Source organism: Polypterus senegalus, chromosome 4 (assembly GCF_016835505.1).
Source record: "Polypterus senegalus isolate Bchr_013 chromosome 4, ASM1683550v1, whole genome shotgun sequence".
Classification (NCBI taxonomy): domain Eukaryota; kingdom Metazoa; phylum Chordata; class Cladistia; order Polypteriformes; family Polypteridae; genus Polypterus; species Polypterus senegalus.
This window is the reverse complement of record NC_053157.1, coordinates 67,252,519-67,273,220: the sequence shown is the minus strand read 5'-3', so window position 1 is coordinate 67,273,220 and position 20,702 is coordinate 67,252,519. Positions and strand designations below refer to the sequence as shown.

At 38.4% G+C, this 20,702-nt stretch overlaps 1 protein-coding gene across 1 annotated transcript in view; it reads right to left on the bottom strand.

The window, feature by feature from the left end:
* The window catches only part of arhgap24 (Rho GTPase activating protein 24), a 545,551-nt gene that overhangs the window by 435,826 nt on the left and 89,023 nt on the right, over positions 1–20,702 (bottom strand). Inside the window, exon 2 of the mRNA XM_039750801.1 lies at positions 12,788–12,987. Coding sequence (XP_039606735.1) covers positions 12,788–12,967 — 180 coding nt within the window. The 5' untranslated portion in view covers positions 12,968–12,987. The remainder of the gene's footprint in view (positions 1–12,787; positions 12,988–20,702) is intronic.

The window sequence follows — 20,702 nt, the reverse complement described above, 5'->3', positions numbered from 1 at the left end:
AGAAAACCATAGGTGGCCTATAATAGGCCACATCTGTATGCACACCATCAGTCATTCATAGATGGTCCATATAGAAAGAACCAGAAAAACAGCCATTAGTATTGTCACACACGTGCGCATGGGAGACAACTAAAGGGCTTGAATGAGGGCAATTCTGAACCAGACAGGGCTGTGTCAGAGTGCACCGACTCTTTTTCTCGCTTTGCTGCAGACCATTCACAGGAAATTCTGCCTGACCCTGTTGACATCCGAACCTATGGAAGAAGACCTTTCCTGTTCTGGCTTCGTTGATGTCATGTCCGGGCCCGAGCTTATGGTTCAAGACCCTTCCAGTCCCGGCTCCTTTGACGTCACTTCCTATCCTGACCTTTAGAAGCCTCCAACTTTCCCCTATTCCCTCAGTTCTGTTTTGGACTCTGATTTGTGCACAATAGTGCTATCTTTTGTTTGCAGTTTTGCAGCCAGGAAAACAATAGACGGGTGGCTGCTCCAAACCTTGCTATGACTCCTGTTCACTTTTGTGACAGTATACAGGAGAACATCTAAACATACAGACAGTGACTATGCAGCATAATCACCAGTATTAAATGAATTCCTATAGGATTAAAGTATGCCTCAAAAGTATATGAACTGGAAAAAGTGTTTCCATACATAAACTCAAAGTGTATGATTTTACAGTGTATGCCAAATATTGGACCAGAAGAGACAGAATGACTAACTACTACTACTCACCATGCTATTGTATGAATATAACCATAGATTCCTACATAAGGTGATCATTCGATTACACTTTCTAATATTTATTACACCTTTGAAAACCTTTACAATAGATTAATAGTTTCAGCTTTAGATTTGGTATTGCAAATAGATCTATGACTAATTAATAAATTATTTATAAAGATGCATTATGTAATGTTTGTTAATGACTTATTCATGTGTAGGACCTTCAAAACTAGACTTGATGTTATTTTGGAGGAATTAGGTGGATGGGATTGATGAGCTTTGTTGCACTGATTGGCTTGTTCTCATCTAAACTTTTCTAATGTTCTAATGTGAAATTAATTTATAACACTTCATAGTAACTTTCTTTTATAAGTACTAGAATGTACTGTATATTATGCAATCATCTGTTAAACATTATATAATTCTTTTTAATGCCTTATTGAAGAAAGTTATTATAAATGACAGTAGAGATTATAATTTTGTGTAGTTGAGGAAAGCTGTATATCATAAAATTATAGGAATTAATTCCCAAGGTAGTAGTGTTGTGCCAATAGAAAAAATGGATCTTCTGCACCAAAGTGTAGACAACTCCACCTGCTATTGTAGATCCAGTTGACCTCCCTGAATTGCCAGGTGGCAAAAGGGAAGGTGAGCAACCACAAGTACAGTGCTAACTGGAGAAGGAGATATGCATGCTTTCTTGAAACTGTAATGAGAGTCAATGTCTAAATCTCAGCAAGACCACTGCCAAAAAACAAAATGTGCAGTGTGAAAAAAACTGGTTTAGGCCTTGGACTGAGGTTGTGTGTTAAGATCCTGCTACTGACACTGTGAGACCATGAGTCAGTCACTTCAGCCGCCTATGGTCCAATTGGAAAACCAAAATAAATGTAACTAATTGTAACTCAGATGTTGTAAGTCACCCTGGATAAAGGCATCAGGCAAATAAGCAGATGTAGCAAAGTCGATCAAGGATGTTTAGGAGTTATTAACTAACAGGTCTATTGGATCCAAAATCATGGTTGCTGTATTGAATTCTTCACAGGGTTATAAAGCCCTATATAAGTGATGTAAAATATGATTTTTACTATTTCATTATTATTTTGATTATTATAACCTTTTTACTATTAGCCTTTATTCTTGCACTCTTAGAAAGCCTTTTCTATGAAGCCTTTTGATTTGTGAACCAGCCTCGGCTGTGTTGAGCTGATCTGGTATATACAAGGATAAGTAGTGATGAGAGCTGCTACAAGCAGAAATAGGGAATATTCTGACTATAAGGATTTGCTTTTTAGTAATTTTCAATAACATTAGAGATCCCTACTGATCATGTGTTATTTAAGAAGTGTAATCAACAAATGTAATTCAGTCACCGTCTTCACTGTACTGCATGATTCCACACGTGTGAAATAAAGACATTCTCCCCTTCATTTTTGACAGTGACGTGACACATACTGCCTTCTGGGAGGTAGCCCCAAGCAACAATTCAGCACTTCCTATCAACACAGTCACAAAATGACAAAGCTACAAAATGTTGATGTGATGCATTTAAATGATAAAAAATATTCACTGGTTCATAACCAGATTATTGATACAAAGCACTCATATAATAATATTCACTGAGGTAAAGCATTGCCAGGACTCACAATGAAACAAGAAAGCAAAAAAATAATAAAAAAAAAAATACTTTAACAAACTGGCTCAAATCATAACAAGTAGTAGGTAGAGCCTGTCTCTCCTTTTAATTCCTTATATTGGGCTATATTTTTTCCTCTTTCTTTCTCACCTCTAACTTTAATATTATTCACATACCCTCTGACTATACTGTACCTCACATCACAGGTGAACTATAAACTTTTTAATCTGATCTTTGCCTGACTTCAAGTCAGAGGTCAGTTTTGGGTAGAGTTTGTAAGGTATTACTTCTGTTGACTGCCACTTACTGCTGTGTAAATTAATGCTATAAATATTTACACTCTAGTGAAGCTGACATTAATTTGAATTTTCTGTCTGTAAGCAGCAAGTGTGCCTCAATAATTGAACACCACTAAGCCTTATGATCAAGCCTCGCTTCTAACTCACTCTGCAACCAAGATCAGTGCCTGATATATACAAATAAAGAGTACTTTAGTTCAGTATCTGTAAAGCATCTTGGGGTAGTGTAGTACATATAGTAAAGTATGCAATGTAACACTAGAAGGAGAAGCTCCCAAAAAGGCACTTAATAAGTTTTAGAATATAAAATTAAGAAGGTTGACAAATGACCAATCAGTCCATCAAACTTATTTTTCCAGCTAATAACTATGCACTCTCATATTCTCATTCAGATCCTTTTAAAATATTGCAAATGTATTTATTAACTACACTCAAATGACTTGATAGTTTGTTCCAGATCTCCATGCCTCTTTATGAGAATTAGTGCTCTCTGGATTCAGTTTTGACTGCCCCGATCTTAGACCTAAATACCGAAAGAGGGTTCGAAGAGGTATGCACTCAAAAAGACCTAGACCCTGTATATTCAAACTAGACGATAAACAGACTTATATGTTTAATTTAATAAATTTAATAAAGAAAAATTAAACAAAACTCCAAAATGTTAAAATTTCCAAAGAAAGACAACAATTTCAAAACCAAAGAATAAATAGCAAAAAAGGATTCATGTCAAAACAAAATACTAATTAAATAAAACCAAAAATATTTTAAAAAGGAACAATAAAAAGTACTTAAAATTTCAAAGTCTTGTGTTTTTTCCTCACTTGTTGAAGCAGAATGGAGTTAAAAGCACTTGAAAAGTCAAAGAACATTATACTGACTGTAGTGCCAGCTTTGTCCAAGCGGGAGTAGGCTCTATGGACATGTAGATCAGATCATTATCCACACCTATATGCGTCTGACAGGCAAACTGCAGAGGATCCAGATGTTCTGAAACCATAGGTCGTTGCTGTCTTAGGACCAGCCTCTCAAAGGTCTTCATGATGTATAAAGTAAGAGCAACTAGTCTGAAGTCCTTGGGATCACTGAAATGCTCTTTCTTTAGCCTTTTGGACCACACAATGGAGAATCTTTTCCAAATTCAGTGAATGGGAGTACAGGTGCTGAAGGACCCCACAGAGCTGGCTGGCACATGTTTTCAGCACCCTGGGACTGATTTTATCTGGCCCTGAAGTCTTGTTTATGCAGAGTTTTCCCAGCTCTCTCCTCACTTGATCAGCAGAGCCACACAGTCCTGGGAGTGGAGGGGGGCTGGAGAGCACAGGTGTGATGTCATTGTAGGTCATGCAGGCTAGAGATGGTATTGTGATTCTGGAACTTCCTTAGCTTGCTCGCAGAGGTGGGCAGTATTGGGGGAGGGCTGAACTGACAAGAATGAGTTAAATCTGTTGAAGAACTGGTTCAGTACATTAGCTTTGTTCTTGTTCCTTTCTTTTGCATGTTTTACAGCCTGCTTGTAGCCAGTGATAGTCCTTACCTCGTTCCACGCTTTCTTCATGTTGTTTTGTTGTAACTTGAGCTCAGGCTTGTCTCTGTAGTGGGCTTTCACCTCACGGAGCTGCCTCTTCAGTTCTGATTGTTCCTGCTCGATTTTATCCAGACCTGAAGACTCTGTTCTTCATATTTAGCAGGGCTTTCAGTTCTTTTGTGACCCATTGCTTGTTGTTAGGAAAACATGGCACTGTCTTTGTGGAGACTGTGTTATGCACATAAAACTTGACATAGTCTGTGATACATTGGCTCAATTTCTCATGTCCTGGCTACGTGATTCACAAAGCATCAGTGTTCTCAAAGGCATCCTTTAGAGCATGGTCTTGGTGGTTGTTGGCAGCCCCTGGCCAATGGGTTTATATGCTGGTCTGAGCTGTACCAAATTATGGCCTGATTAGCCTATTTTCTCTTGTTGTGCAGTCCACAAACTGATAAAAATTGGTGAAGATGGAGGAAAATGAAACATGGTTTAAATCCCCAGAAACTGTGATGAAAGCACTGGGATAGTCAGTAGATATTTTGCTTATTACAGACTATACTAAGTCTGTTGCAATTGCTGGAGGAGTAGGGGAGGAAACAACATATTTAACTTAAGGCTTAAGAAACCCCAGTTAAATAAATTAAGCTCAATTGTTTTTAAGATGAAGTTATTTCTTCATAATCATGGTATAAATTTTCCAACTGTGATTCTAAAATGAAGCATTTTTTAATTTTAAAAATACCTTATTTGTTATTGTAGTTTACAATGAGACTTTAGGCTTCACAGGTCCATAAGTGATAGAAAAAGCCCCAAAACTTACCAAATACCTCCTGTATGAGGCACATAGGTTTGATTTAGGAAAACATACCTTCCATGTTTATGATGCATATTCGTGATAATGGAAGGAAAACAGAAATATTTATCACCGATTTTTAGCAATATTTTCTTGAGGTAAGGATACATTTCTTGCTCACTTGCTGTGTGCAGCAGCCGTCTTTAGTGAAGGTATGACAATTCAACGCTAAGCACCTCCGGCCCATGACATTCTGTGTTGTTATTTTAAATTTCCTATAGAGCGAGATGCACACCAAGGGGGCGTGAAGAGGATATAAGAGCTTCATAGTACTTTGCACAAATAGCAAAACATCTGAACTGAACTGATTACACTGCATTGCATTATTAATAAAAGCCTTCGATTTTTGGAAGAGCCAAGCCACCTGCTTAATAACGTATCATGTGCACATTTAAAAGAAAACAAATATCAGAAAATGTAAATGGGCAGAGTGTTCTATAGAGCAGATTGAAGTGCCACAAACTAATGTATGCTGAGTCTCTCTTGATGACAATATGGTAATAAAAACACAATGTTTTTGAATGAGTAAATTCACTAACACTGATGCCAATCAATCCATAAATACATGGGTAGAACATACAGACTCCAAGTGGAACTTGGCACTGTGAGAAAAATGACAGCACCCTCTGCCTGTTTTAGAAGTATATTATGTTAGAAACAAGGGCCTGGCGGTAGGGGGTGTTTGGGGCATAGGGAGTGTTTGCTGTCAGTCCGAGAGAGGTGATGCAACCATTTACAGCAGCTACTCCAGCACTCAAACAGAAAAATGCCCCATTCAAGCACTGGCTACATGCCTGCTCAATATTCTCTTTTACTAAAGCATACACATTCTTTAACAATCCAACTGTAGCATGAAATATCATTGTGAAATAAAGTAAAAAAGCTTGTGTATATTGAAAGACTATAAATGATTATGTGATGTTTTCAGTTATTATCGTCTAGTTGTCAACAGAACTAAGAGAGCAATTCACATTGGGGCATCAACATTCAATGTCAATAGCGGGCACTTACGGCTGACTTTATGAGGTGAATCCACTCCGGCTGGCCCTAACTAAGACGAACAGGGCACTAAAGTGCACAATTTCCTTTTTAAAACAGCTGAATCTCACAAAACTGTTTTCCCTTTTTCTTTTTTCTTCTTAAAATGATATGGATATGCTGTTTTGCATTATGTGTGTAAATTCAAGTCGTGGATCAATAATCAAAAACATTTTTGGCTGGAAAAATTGACATATTTGTTAAGTTTTAATGCTTTTGTTTAATCACCTAAGAACGTGAGTATCCTAAAGCTCCATTGTAAACTACAAAAGCAGACTAGGTATTTTTTAACAGTTATAAAAAATGCTTCATAATTTCAAATGGCAAATGAATATATACCATGACTTGAAAAATGGCAAACTTATCCCTTAAACCAGTAGTCAAACAAACACTCTGTCTTTTGGGTTTCTGCAAATAGATCCGATTTACATTATTTATAAATAAAATATCTTAATGTATTGACTTTTTAATTCTAGTTGTCACTTTCACTCTTATGTTTTTTATCCTTGCATTATTGGACCCACTTTAAACAGTTCATATTCACGAGATCTGAACCCATCTAGTCAGTTCTGTAAAGAAAAGCACCAACACCAGATAATCCACTAAATAGCCAATTTAGTCTCTAATTCCCCTAAATGTTTATCTTTAGGATTTTTTGGGGTCGGGGGGAGGTAGAGAACCTGGAATAAAAATCCCTACAGACAGAGGGAGATCATGACGATGAACACAGGCACTGATCAGGGGTCTAATTTAAACTCAGTTTCTTGGAGCTGTGAGGCAATAGGGCTAACCACTGCACTCCTACATTATTTATAGCCTGTTAATTTTATACTGATATTACTTATTATTATTACTTTTTAACTTGGAGCTTTCTATTTGGTTTTGGCAAAAGAAAAGCAACAATAAAACATTCACATCTTTAGTTCATTATGTATATTAATGTCTTTACACGGAACATAAATCAATGGCGAAAAATGCCTGTCTCCAAGACAAATGGCCAGAATTTTTTTTAATACCCTAAAAAAGGGGTTTGAACTTCTTAAAAAATTTCTGTTTGATGGCTTTCAAATTTATCTGATATGTGGCACACACTAAACTTAACAAGAGATACATAACTAAGGCTTTTATTTATAAATGTATCTACCTTAAATAGTATTCTTATACAACATTCAGCTGTAATCTGTCATGCAAACAAATACAATAAACTATAGCATTTAAATAAGGATGTTTTGATTGTGATTAACAATGGGGTTGTGAAAGTTGTTTGTGGTGCCTGGATTCACTCCCAACTTGGTCACTGTCTGTGCTGACCTTGAATGTTCTCCCATTTTTCTGTGTTTGTCTCCAGATTGCCTGTATTCCTCCCTTGCCGTAAATATGTGAACACTTGGGTAATTGGAAAATGTAATTTGTGTGTGTGAATGTGCCATACAATATATTAAGCCCAATAACAAGGGAATATGGTCTGGCTTCTTACAACTTTGCACTGTTTATAAAATAAATGCATGGTGTAGTCTTTATTAAGGCTATAATTTTTATAATACCCTATTATAAGGGAAATCAAGCATGCAACCTTTTCTTAAATATTACATTTACATTATTCATCTAGCAGACACTTTTATCCAAAGTGACTTATAAAAAAAGGCCAACATATTCGAGTCAACATCAGTCCTGGGGACTGCTTGGTAACACAGAGTTACAGGACATGGTTACACAATTCATCAGTACAGTGTGTCATCCTTATGTATGACACTGCAGTTGTGACCCACTGGGCTGGCTACTTTGAGCAGTTGTTCAAAGCTGATCCTTAGTCTAGGACGTTGGATATCTCTGGGTCCACGGTTCTTGAGGCTGATCCTTCAATTAGCTGTGGACCAGCTCTGGGGGAAAGGCTGCAGGGATCTGTGGTATCTGGGGTGAACTTCTTCAGGCTGGTGGTAAGGTTGTCCTCCTGGCATTTCAAGCAATGTTTGTCTCAATTTGGGAGACTGGCATCATCCCAACTGACTGGAAAGCGGGACTTGTCGTCCCTATCTGGAAAGGGAAGGATGATTGCCTGGATTGCAGCAACTACAGGGGGATAACACTGCTCTCGATGCCGGGTAAGGTCCTTGCTAGGGTCGTCCTCAATAGGATCCGTGATCACTTGCTCCCCTACCAGCGATCGGAACAGTCTGGTTTTATGCCCAAGAAGTCTACCATTGACCGCATCCTGGCACTGAGGGTTCTAATGGAGCGCAAACGCGAATATCGGCAGAGTTTCTTTGCAGCCTTTGTCGATTATTGCAAAGCATTCGACTCAGTTGATAAAGCTGCCCTGTGGGACATCCTAAGGGTTCGCGGGATCCCCACGAGGTTGCTGGATATCATGGCCGGCCTATACACTGGTATTGTGAGTGCTATGCAGAGTGTAGGCAGGACCTCTGCATTTTTCCCAGTTAATTCTGGGGTTCGCCAGGGGTGTGTTCTTGCTCCTACTCTGTTCAATGCTTGTATGGACTGGGTGTTGAGCAAAGTCGTGAGGTACACAGGCTGTGGGGAATCTGTTGGTGGAGAAGGATTCACAGATCTTGACTTTGCTGACGATGCTGTGATCTTCACAGAGTCAATGGAGGCTCTGATCGGGGTGCTCGAAAGACTGAGCGATGAGTCTGAGTGTCTGGGCTTGCATGTGTCCTGGATAAAAACAAAGATCCAAGCCTTTAATGACCTCTTGGGCACAGCCGTCGGCAGTGTGTCTTTTTTCGGAGAGAGTGTCGACCTTGTCGAGAGGTTTACTTACCTTGGCAGTGACATTCATGTCTCTGGTGACTCTTCCTATAAAGTCAGTAGACGGATTGGGAGAGCATGGGGGGTCATGAGGTTGCTGGAAAGGGGTGTGTGGCACTCCCGATATCTATACAAAAGGACGAAGGTCCAAGTCTTTAGAGTCCTGGTGCTGCCTGTCTTGCTATATGGTTGCAAGGCATGGACGCTATCCAATGACCTGAGACGAAGACTTTGGTACTGTGTCTCTCCAGAAAATCCTTGGGTACCATTGGTTTGACGTTGTGTTGATTGAGTGGTTACTCATGGAGTCCCGAATGAGGCACATTACCTGCATTGTGAGTAAGCGTCAGTTACAGCACTACAGTCATGTGGCGCGTTTCCCCGAGGGTGATCCGGCTCGTAAGATCCTCATTTTTGGGGATGCGAGTGGCTGGACCAGGCCAAGGGGTCACCCACGTAACACCTGGCGGCAACAGATAGAGGGTCATTTCCAGAGGGTGGGACTGGACCACATGTCTGCCTGGGGGGTTGCAAACCGGGATCCCGAGTTGTTTTGTCATGTAGTGGGTGTGGCAACGCACTATACCAGTGCATGCTCCCCAACTTGACTTGACTTGACTTGTTACACAATTAATCATTAGAAGTTCTAAACCAAACAGAACAGATGCAAAACTAGTTAATCTATCAAGGCCATTATCAATTAGACAGATGTCCACAGAGTCATCAAAAACTTTTTAAACACATTAATAGGGTTAGCAGTTTGGATGGTGGTGGGCGGCTTGTTCCACCCACATGGAGCTACACTTTGTGGCGGAAGGCTGGGGACCCTACCCAGCCAGGAAGCCTGGGAGGACTGAGAGAAAGACAATACCTCCCCCAGGCCACGAGAGGGCAGCTGCCCTGGTGCACATGGGGGCCACGGGATCAGAGCTTAGAAGCTCAACCCTGTTGGGACCTGTGGCAACCGCCAGGGGTGCCCAGAGAATTTTAGAACCTTAGATTGCAGCACTTCTGCCACACCCGGAAGAGATTCCAGGCACACCCGGAGTACTTCCGGGTGCTCATGTGGTACTTCCGCCACCCCAGGAAATGCTCCTGGAATATCATCACGAAGAACCTGGAGCACATCTGGGGTATTGTAAAAGGGGCCACCTGGAGTCAGGTGGAAGAGGAAGGAGCTTGTGTATAGAGGAGTAAGGGTGGTAGAAAGTGAAGAAGAGAGAAAGAAGGGACTGAGTATTTGCCTGATTTACGCATTGTGAGGTGCTGTACATTGCAGAAAATTATTAAATGTGTGTGTTTTTGTACATTTGGTGTCTGTCTGTTTGGCTGAAATACCACAACATGAAGAATCAGGATTGAGATTTGTTACCAGACAGAGGTGGCATCACCAGACACTCTTTTCTAGAACATCTGAATGGGAGAGAAGATGCATAGAACCACACAAGAGCCTTTATTTACACAGACACTGATCCATTGACTACTCTGGATTTGAACTTAAAACTTAACTACTACAAGGATCCAGTGTAGCAACCTGAAAAAAGGAGTGACTGTATCTTTCTTGGCTAGTTGAACAAAGGACGTGTCGCAGCATTTTGAATCATCCACAGCGGCTTAGTAACACATGAGGTTCTCCTCTCATTAGACAGTTGAAGTAGTCCAGAAATGACAAGAACAAAATATTAGATATATAGTAATATAGTATATAGCTAATATAACTGTAAAGTAAGGAAAATGTTTAGGATTAGACTTTGAAAGCAAACATGGTACAAATATGCTCAGCAGATGAGAGTGACCTGTCCATACAGTATATATATATCAGGCTGTCAGTTCAAAAATTTGTCCATGAAGAAGATCTAAAGTTGGACATAACAGTCAAAACAATACAGATGAGAACAAAAAACTGGCATAAAAAATCCACCTATTCATCCGTCCATCCATTTCCCTAACTTACTTGTCCATCTGTGGCAGTTGCACCCTATTCCAGCAGTCATTCAGCCCAAGGACAGGACTTGGATGGGGCAGCAGTCCATCACACAGCAAGCACACACATGGACAAATTTAACAATACCAATCCACCAAGTCCTGCATGTCTTTGGGACACCAACCGAGACAGTAATACGCAAACTCCACACAGGGTTCTTCCTTTAAAACTGTTCCCATGCACAAATGAGAAGTACAATGACGTCAGTAGTAAGCCATAAAAGTGCAGTTGAACCAATAATTTCAGCAAATACATTTCTAAATAGTGTCTTAGGGTTCTGCTGCTGGGCTGCATTACAATCAAGCAACCAAAAAGTGAATGTGCTTCTCCTGCTGGAGTGCTCTAGCACATAATGTCAACTCAAGCGTGAACCAAGGTGCAGGCTACAATGTAATTCATGGACAAACTCATGTGAAAAATGTGACATCTACCTTTCTAACTGTCCTCCATTTGGATTCAATAAGAAACAAGTCATTTTATTTATTTAATTATTTGTTCTATGAAAGCTCAATTTTAATATCTATCTGAACAATTTTTTTGGTTTTGTATTTGCATTACATCAAAAAGAAAGATCATTTCACAGAAGGCCTAAATAATTCCTTAAATTCCTCCCTCCCCCTCAAACCCTCCCACTCCCCATTATTTTAGCAGTGTGTTGTTAAATTTCAGAAAGTCTTCTTCCACCAACTGAACTTCTCTCAGGAAACATTGAGATCAAACTGCTGAATCTGAAAGAGATCGGCTGACTGATTATGTGAGTTATACAGGCCGAATGAAAGCCAAACCAGTGATGTTTATCAGTTGTGATCTTTATCTCATGACTATTTAGGTCAGCAAAATTAGGCAAACTTCATATTAGATAACATCCAAAAACGCTTGCCATTTATAACACAACCCGACCTTCTCTGATACACAGCAATACAATGAGACCTGAGAATGACTCTGTAAGTAAGAACTCTGTCATTTGAAGTTCATTCGTGTAGAAATGGCAATGAACGTGTTTTGAACTGAACTGCCTACTTACTGTATCTATAAAGAGATCCTTTCTTAATATGTTATATCGTGTTGAATATTTTCAATTCTATTAATAACCTACAAAACTTTAAATGGCCTTGCACTGGACTACATCAGTGAGCTTCGAAATCACTCTGCTCCTGTTTCGCCTACTAAGGTCCTCTGATTCTGGTAATCTTGTTGTGCTTCACACTAACCTGCACTCTATGGGTGACAGGGCCTTCAGCTCCATAGCACCCAGACTTTGGAATGACATCCGGAAATTAATTAGATCAGCTGACTCCATTCATTCTATTAAAAAACAACTTACAACTCATCAATTTAGGCAGGCTTCTAACTTACAGTAACTTAACATACCTCTCTGTTCAGGATTATTTGTGTGTCTGTTATATCACAAATTAAGTTATTTGTTAGGTTTTACTTTTAGTATTGAATTTAGTATTTTACTCTGGTTTATTGTCCTTTATTCTATTTAATACTTCGTTATTTGTTTCATTGTTCTATTCAGGAAAACATTTGTATCCAATGTTAAGACTCTGTGAAGTGCCTTAGCATGGGAAAGGTGCTATATAAATAAAATGTATTATTATTATTATTAATAATAATTATAAATAAGAAGTATACAAGAATAATCTGACACCATTGCATATTTATAAAGTGCCTTTCTTCTATCCAAACAAAGCTCTGTTTCTGAATCACTGAATTTAAATTACCCATTGCACAAACAAAGAAGCAAAATTTTTTTACAAAGTGAACAAATGACAGCAACAAATGATATCGCACAAAATACAAAACTTTGAAGTCAAGTGCTTGTTCATTCTGGAGAAGCGATCACTTTCAGTGTGGTTTTCCATACACACTGGCCCCTCTGAATTTCAGGTTACAATGTAAAGCCTAAAAAACAAGTTTGCTGTACTTCTTTATATTAACACAGCCCACTTACCAGTGCTTTAGTTTCTTCTTCATCTTTGAAATAATGCAGCTGGTCCCCTTTAAGGACAAACCAGCGTGTGTGCCAGGTCTTCACAAAGCCGCCTTGCTTTCTAAGCCATCCGCACTTAGTGATGCTCTGCCTTGGATGACCAGGCTGGGGACTGCTGTTTGAACCGCTGTGGTCATCCATTATAAAACTTATGCCTCCTTCTGTTAAAAAGAAAAGAGGGAAATATGGAAAGTTAGCACAGTGAGACGCTCCTGCACCGCCTGGCAATTTGTATAGCTGAGTAATTGGCCTGACAAAGGTGCACCTCCTGCCGATTTTATGCCTTTTTTTATTTATTAGGGTCTTTTACCACAGATAACCTAGTTTCTTTCAGTTCTGCTCAGCAGGGATCTAGCCTACTTTCTTCAGTGGTGAAAAAAATGTAACTTTAAGCAGCACACATTCAACAAAAGAAAAGGTTTTCCAAATACAATCTGATACGCTGGCATTGGGTTGCTACTGCATTTCACCAGAATGGACAAATATTTACCCAAGCATTTTCTGATAATTTAGTTTCTGAAACTTAGCTTCCTTGCAACATAAAGTCATAAATTCTTTGACAAGGTAAACACACAGAGTAGTATTAATGTCTAATTACCCCTGTTGCTTATTTAACTTCAGGAAAGACAGCACTTCTTGTCAATTTGGGTTGTTAGAAGTGTGAACTGTTTGTTTTTAGCTTAGAAGGACATTTTATTATTATAGGAAAGTAAGGCTTTAGTTCACATGGTCACTTGGCTCAGTATGAAGTGACTGGTCTTTTTGCAGGTAGGATCACAGCTAAATAGCATTGAGAGTTTATCATAATGAAAACAGTCTTTTGTTTGCTGACAGATGAAATAGGCAGAAGATCAACTTTCAAGATCTTATTAAATATTAGTAGAATATGTTCTTTAGAAAAAGGAATGTTCTCAGTACTACAATAATACAGTGTGGTCTGTTACCACTTGTTTCAGCTTTTATTGATAACTGTCCTGCCCAACCCATACACAGTTACACCCAAAAGTGCTGTGGTTGACTCTGGCTCCCCGAAAACATGCAGTATAATTGGACTCAGCGAACATTAGAACAGTTTAAAAGGCTGCTTAGGTGATACTAAGTCTGGTTTTGAAGGTGTGCAAAGTACTAATATCTACTATATTGACTAAAAATTGTGAGAGGGAACAGAAAAAAAAGCACCAAGATCATAGCCCAAACACTAATATGAAACCTGAAAATCTTAGTCAAAAAAGTACTCATAAAAATGTCATAAGGCAGGGAATCAAAATTAATAGCAACACCAGCCATTGTACAGCGCCCCTGGAGCAACTGAAAGTTAAGGGGCTTGCTCAAGGGCCCAGCAGAGTAGGATCTCTTTTGGTAGTGATGGGGATTTGAAGCGGCAACCTTCGGGATACCAGTGCAGATCCTTAGCCTGAGAGCCACCACTCCGCCCATATGGCAGTATCTATGATGCCACACGCCCCACGTTTCTTAGTAATGTCAAGTAAGTTTCTCAGTAATGTCGGGGCCCATAATAAACAACATGGCATTATTGGAAGACGTAAAAAAAATATATCATCTATGTCAAATACATTTTTATTTTAAAAATCAAAGACAAGTTTGAAATCCTCATATTCCAAAATACTAACTATGATGAACAATTTTCTTTTTTTTTTAATTTGAAGAAAATAACATCGCACACAATCAAGGCTAACATACCACATGGGACTACATAGTGAGCACACAAACACAAGAAAGCTAAAACTAGAAAAATTAAAAAATGAAAACAAAAAAACTTACAAATTTAAAAAAAGGAAAGCAGCAAAACAGAATTTAACCCTAAACCAATGAACAACAATTTCTAAGAATGTAAAGGTTAGGAAGGTTATATTCATTACTTGTTAATTTATTCCATGAGTTTAAGTTTCTTGGTGTGAAAAGAAATGTTTTTAATATTTGTGTGAAATTCATCCTTTACAGGTTTCTATGTACAGTAATCCCTCCTCGATCACGGGGGTTGCGTTCCAGACCCCCCCCGCGATAGGTGAAAATCCGCGAAGTAGAAACCATATGTTTCTATGGTTATTTTTATATATTTTAAGCCCTTATAAACTCTCCCACACTGTTTATTAATATTCCCCGCAGTTATACAGCATAATCCCTTTGTATTCTCTTAGATATTAGGTAAGATTCATTGAAATTATGTATATAAACACACTGTTTATATACAGTAAAACCTAAATATTATTTTAAAGATATTGAGTGTCTCCAATATCACATGTTACAGCCATTACGATAGACATGCCACCAGCAATAAATATGTACAATGCAAGAAAAATAGTATACAGTAAATGTGTGTACAGTGACACTAAACATACGTACATGTACTAAGTACTGTAAGTAGAAAATTAATTATGGTTACTCACCAACAATGACACGATGACTTGTCCAATAACAAGTTTAATTTTACTGCACAACAAAAGGAGAGCGTTACAGCCCTTCTAAAGGAGCCACTTCAGGCGATTGTGTAGCACTGCCGTTGTTCTTCTTCTGGCAGTCTTCAATCCAAATACCTAAAGCAGATTCCATCCAGACTACTGCCTTATTACATCCACTTACAACTCGTTTTGCACCCTGGTTAAAGGGACACTGCGACCGTAGATCTTATATTCCTTTCCTACTTTTTAAATAAAAAGAATTGTAGCCTCATTGATGCTGTAATGGCGTCCTACAGCGGTGTAGCTTTTCCCTTCCAACAAATGCAAAACGTTTACCTTTTCGGCAATCGTTAACATCTTCCATTGGCGCTTGGGCATGGCCCCTGAAGCAGTAGTAGGAGCAGATCGTTTTGGAGCCATAATGAAGGGCTTGACTATGCACAAAGATAAACACAAAAGAGCACAAAAGTTAACTCTTTACACAGAGAAACACGTTGATGCTGAATGAGCGAGACGAGACTTCCTGGTTAACACTGCATTCAGCGCACAGGCACTTAACTGCGTGCTCTTATTGGTTAGCTTCTCAGTCAGGAGAACTTAACTGCGTGCTCTGATTGGTTAGCTTCTCAGTCATCCGCCAATAGCGTCCCTTGTATGAAATCAACTGGGCAAACCAACTGAGGAAGTATGTACAGGTAGTAAAAAGACACATTGTCCGCAGAACCCGCGAAGCAATGAAAAACCTGCGTTATATATTTAGTTATGCTTACATATAAAATCCGCGATAGAGTGAAGCCGCGAAAGTCGAAGCGAGATATAGCAAGGGATTAATGTACATCACTGTTTTCTTGTTGAAGAATTTGTGTTAAAGTAGTAGCTGAACAATTCAGTGATGTCACCACTTACTCTCTTATTTTCTTCAACTGTAAAAGGTCACCATCTTTGGTCTTACAGCTCATAACCTTGTATCCCTGGTATCGGTCTAGTTGTGCTTCTCAATGCCATTTTTGGAATATGGAGACCAAAACTGTAGACAGTATGCGCCACATGAGGATTTACAAGTGTGTTAACTAGCTTAGGAACAACCTGCCTTGACTGTACTCCACACAATGGCTTACAATGTTCAAAAACAATTTCCATTTCAATGAGTTTCAACATCTGTTTGTCTTGAGGAAGTCTGTCTTAACAATGTGAAATGATGAGCTAGGTCTTAAATTGGGGGTAGAGTGGTGGCTCTGAGGCTAAGGATCTGTGCTGGTATCCAGAAGGTTGCTGGTTTAAATCCCCGTCACTCCCGAAAAGAGATCATACTTTGTTGGGCACTTGAGCATGACCCTTAACCTAAATAGTGATAATTCCACTCTGGGTTCTAGCACCTATGATGACATCACTTCCAGTTCTGGTGCCTGTGATGACATCACTTCTGATCCCGGGCTTTAAAGCCGGCATCTCTGAATCAGTTCTGTCTTGGACTTTGTCCCAAACACTACTCTTGAAAAATTACGCATTTGCAGTCAGGGCAAATTACATGGGTGGCTGCCCCAAACCTTTAATGTCTCCTGTGTATTCTTGTCACACTGTCTAAGAAAAGTACACATATTAAGGAATAATCGATTTGTAGATGATTCATAGATTTATTTTGGCGACCTAATGTAAATTGTTATACAAGACCTTTTCAATGGTTATGTCTACATTTTAAATTACTGGAACCTAATATAATAATATACTTTGCTTATATAGCTTCATTAAACTGAATATTCTTTTCACCTACTGTGAGTTTCCCCAATTTCTTCTTCTTTTTCATTTACTCCTTCTTCTGTAAGCTCTTTGTCTTTGTCCCAATATATGTATAGCAATAGTGACAGAGGAAGCATTGAACCTGTTTTTAACCTAGAAAATCATGGTAAAAAATGTCACAAACAGCTGCAATAGAAGCAGGACTTAAATTGTCAAATCAATAACAAAAATGAGAAATACAGAGAAAATGAATGCAATGAAAAATGTGTAGTATGTGGAAATATATTATTCAACATGCTATAGAAAGTAACCTTGTTAAATTTGGTTTGGATCGGAAAACAATGCAAAGCTTCAATCTGTAGGTTTTATTTGCAGACATTTTCTTTTATTATTTTATCCTTTTTTTTTCATCTACACATTCTGAAATGATATCCCGGTGTTGTGCACTGCCCCTTCTAAATCAATCTCAAGTGCCTCTAGGGGTATGAAGTGTCAGACACAACCAAGGTTGATTTTGGGACCTGACATTGACCCAAAATCAATATAGCATTTAATTAAGCTTTAATAGAGCAATGCAGTTGTGATTACAGAAAGATAAAAACAGTCTAATATAAGGTGATGAGTAATAATCCAACTGAGCCATGACATGTTAAAGTTCACTGGAGGAAATGGCCAGGATCGTCACTTTCAGATTCTGTTTAAATAGGGTGGAATAAGAATCATGAAGGAAACTCAATGCCTGCTATAAAACTTTGCATATTTTATCATCAAAGTGAAACGCTGGCACACAACTGTAAAAATTCTATTGTCATATCCCAAATAAGTGTGAAACTGCACAGATTTGCAAGTGAAAAAGAAAATAAAGTGGCCCATAAAACATGTGATATCATAATTTCATCAAGTATTAAAGAGATTCATATTTTTATAACAGCTGTAAATAATTTATCAAGTAAAAAGTCCAGTATATATAATTTATTTAGACAGATAAAAATTATTATTGCACTTGTTAACTTATTAGGTGGAGAGGCAGAAGCATTGGAGGTAATTTAAATGGATTCTTACATGATCTTTGTTTAGTGTCTGTGTGGGGATGAGCTCTGGGCAATTCTACTGGTATTGTGATATTTATACCTTGGGTATGGACCTGTACAGTGCATTACATATTCTTGAAAGCAAGTAAAATAGTTTCATCTCTATTATATTGACAAAAACCTTTTGTCAGAGAATTGCTGGAAAGCCTTTAGCTATTTTTCAAGCAGAGATCTCAAAGACATATTGTGCTTGGTTCATGGGTAGCCTTTAAGCAATGAAGCAATCTCTTTCAAAAGAATTGGGGTAGTAATAAATTGTGGCTCTATTCCCACAAAGGAGAAATTCCATCAAGTTCTCCAATATCATGCCATGCTATTGGGAGAAAAATAAATTGGCCAATGATTCAGTTTCTGACAGCAGATTGTGGAGAGTGTAGAGCAATTATTTGACTAATACTTCAAATCTGAATATTTCATGCACTGTATGGCATGGGGCATTAAATTAATTTTCATCAAAAAAGTGTAACCAACATCTATGATGGCTTTGATGGAATGCTAGCAAAAACACCATTAACTACATACATCACAAAGTTTTACAAAATGTAACATATTACAGATAAATCTTTCCTAAGGATTTATCTAAAGGGTGACTAAACTGTATCAGCTGGCTGTATGTTACATTTTATATGTGGATTGTATTGAAGGGCAAAGAAGTACATCCACAGTCTGAACAGCAAAACATTTGAACCTAAAGAAATCTTCAAAATTGTAAAAAGCATTGATAAAATTGTTCAGATACTTGAGAATGCTAAACGTTTAAAATAAAAATTGGAAGACCCTTTTTCATAACTCAGCTTTTACTTAGCCAATCAGGTTTGATGGAGTAACGGTGTTCTCTCATTGGTGAATGTTTTATGATCTCACGTTCATGATTTAAAGGTTTTTAGGGTGGTGGTTAGCACATCCTACGAGGTTTGAATCCTCTGCGTCTGTGCTTAGGATTGCAGGTTACCCTCATATCTGTGGGGGTTTTCCTCCATGTACTCCTCAAAGATATGCAGGTTATGTTAATCGGTGACTATAAACTGGTCCCGGGTGAGTGACCATGGGTGAGTGTTTGAGTGTCCTGCGCTGTCTTCTGCCGGGATAGACTGTCACTGCAAACTTGAACTGGATTAAGCAGGTTTTAAGACGCATGTATAAAGTATATTAAAAATCAATTTATGACACAATAGAATACGATATACTCCATTGCAGATTTACAATGGGACAGGGAAATAAAATTAGAAATATTAAGTCAGCTTTGAAATAGCTGCAGTCTTTTTTAGAGATTCACTGTTAAAAACTCCAAATGTAACGTTAATTTCCTATGCCGGCTTAAATTCCCTGAAATTATTAGCATGGCTAACATACACACAGCACCCTTATTGTTTCTTGTGTTAAGTATATGAAGCATGACTGTTTTCATTTGGAGTTTCTTTCTGTGTTAGGCATGCATTTTTCTTGTTCCTCTCAAAAATCAGTCATTTTGAGTATACGGCTAATTTGAAAGTGCACTTTTTTGGCCCCTTTAATAGCAGTGGCTTACCTATTCCATTCCCCTAATGCTCAATAATCAGAGATGTTATTATAGCTCTGACTTATTTCTATGCCTCAGGTAATTTGAATATTTTATTCAGTCTCAGGAAGCTCAATTTTAATTCAGTGTTAAAAATATTAATGTTTCTCATTGCTTTCATGTTATTTGGTATCTGGTGGTCATGAGCTAACTGTGGAGGATTTTAACCTTGCAAATGCTGACTGTGATCATTTAAAAAAAACATCTTAACAAGGCCACCAAAAAATTCCCCTGTTATAGGAAATGATTACTTTACAAAACATCTTCTACAATTCTGTGATGGCCAGTGAGATTTTCTATGCTATGATGTGCTCATTTCAGGAGAGGCCCACCATATCAAAAAAGTAATGAAAAGGGCAGGCTCAGTTATGGGATACAACAGCAAGGAAAATGAGTGCCACTAAAAACAATGGTGTGCATCCTCTCTCTGACACTCTAACATTGAATACTTTCAGCTAACAAATCATTCAGCAAAGGTGTGTGAAGAAACGCTAATGGGGCTCCTTTATGTTAACAGTCCTAAGTCTTCTTTCTTTTTAATATTGCTCTTTTTTACTTAGTATGCTGTGTGTTCAGACTAGATAGATAGATAGATAGATAGATAGATAGATAGATAGATAGATAGATAGATAGATAGATAGATAGATAGATAGATAGATAGATAGATAGATAGATAGATAGATAGATCAGAACTTTATTTGTTAGACTATAATGCATAATCTATCTATTGTCACACACGTGCGAGTTGGAGGCAGTCAAAGAGCCCAAAGGTGAGTGAAATCTCGCGAGACAAGGGTTTATCACGTGGTACTTACCTGAATCTCTTTCTACCTACAGAAAACTGGAAGAAAAATAAACCCATCCATTTTCAGTTCCAAAATGGCCACAATGACATCACTTCCGGTTCTCATCCAATGACATCACTTCCGGTTCCACACTCAACTACTCCTGTCTGCTCACGATGACGTTGGTTCCGTGGTCCCGCCTCCAATCCTCACTTCCTGCCAACCATTTCCTCTCCCATCATCCCATCTGTTATTTAAACGCCATTTTGTTACCATGTTTCATTC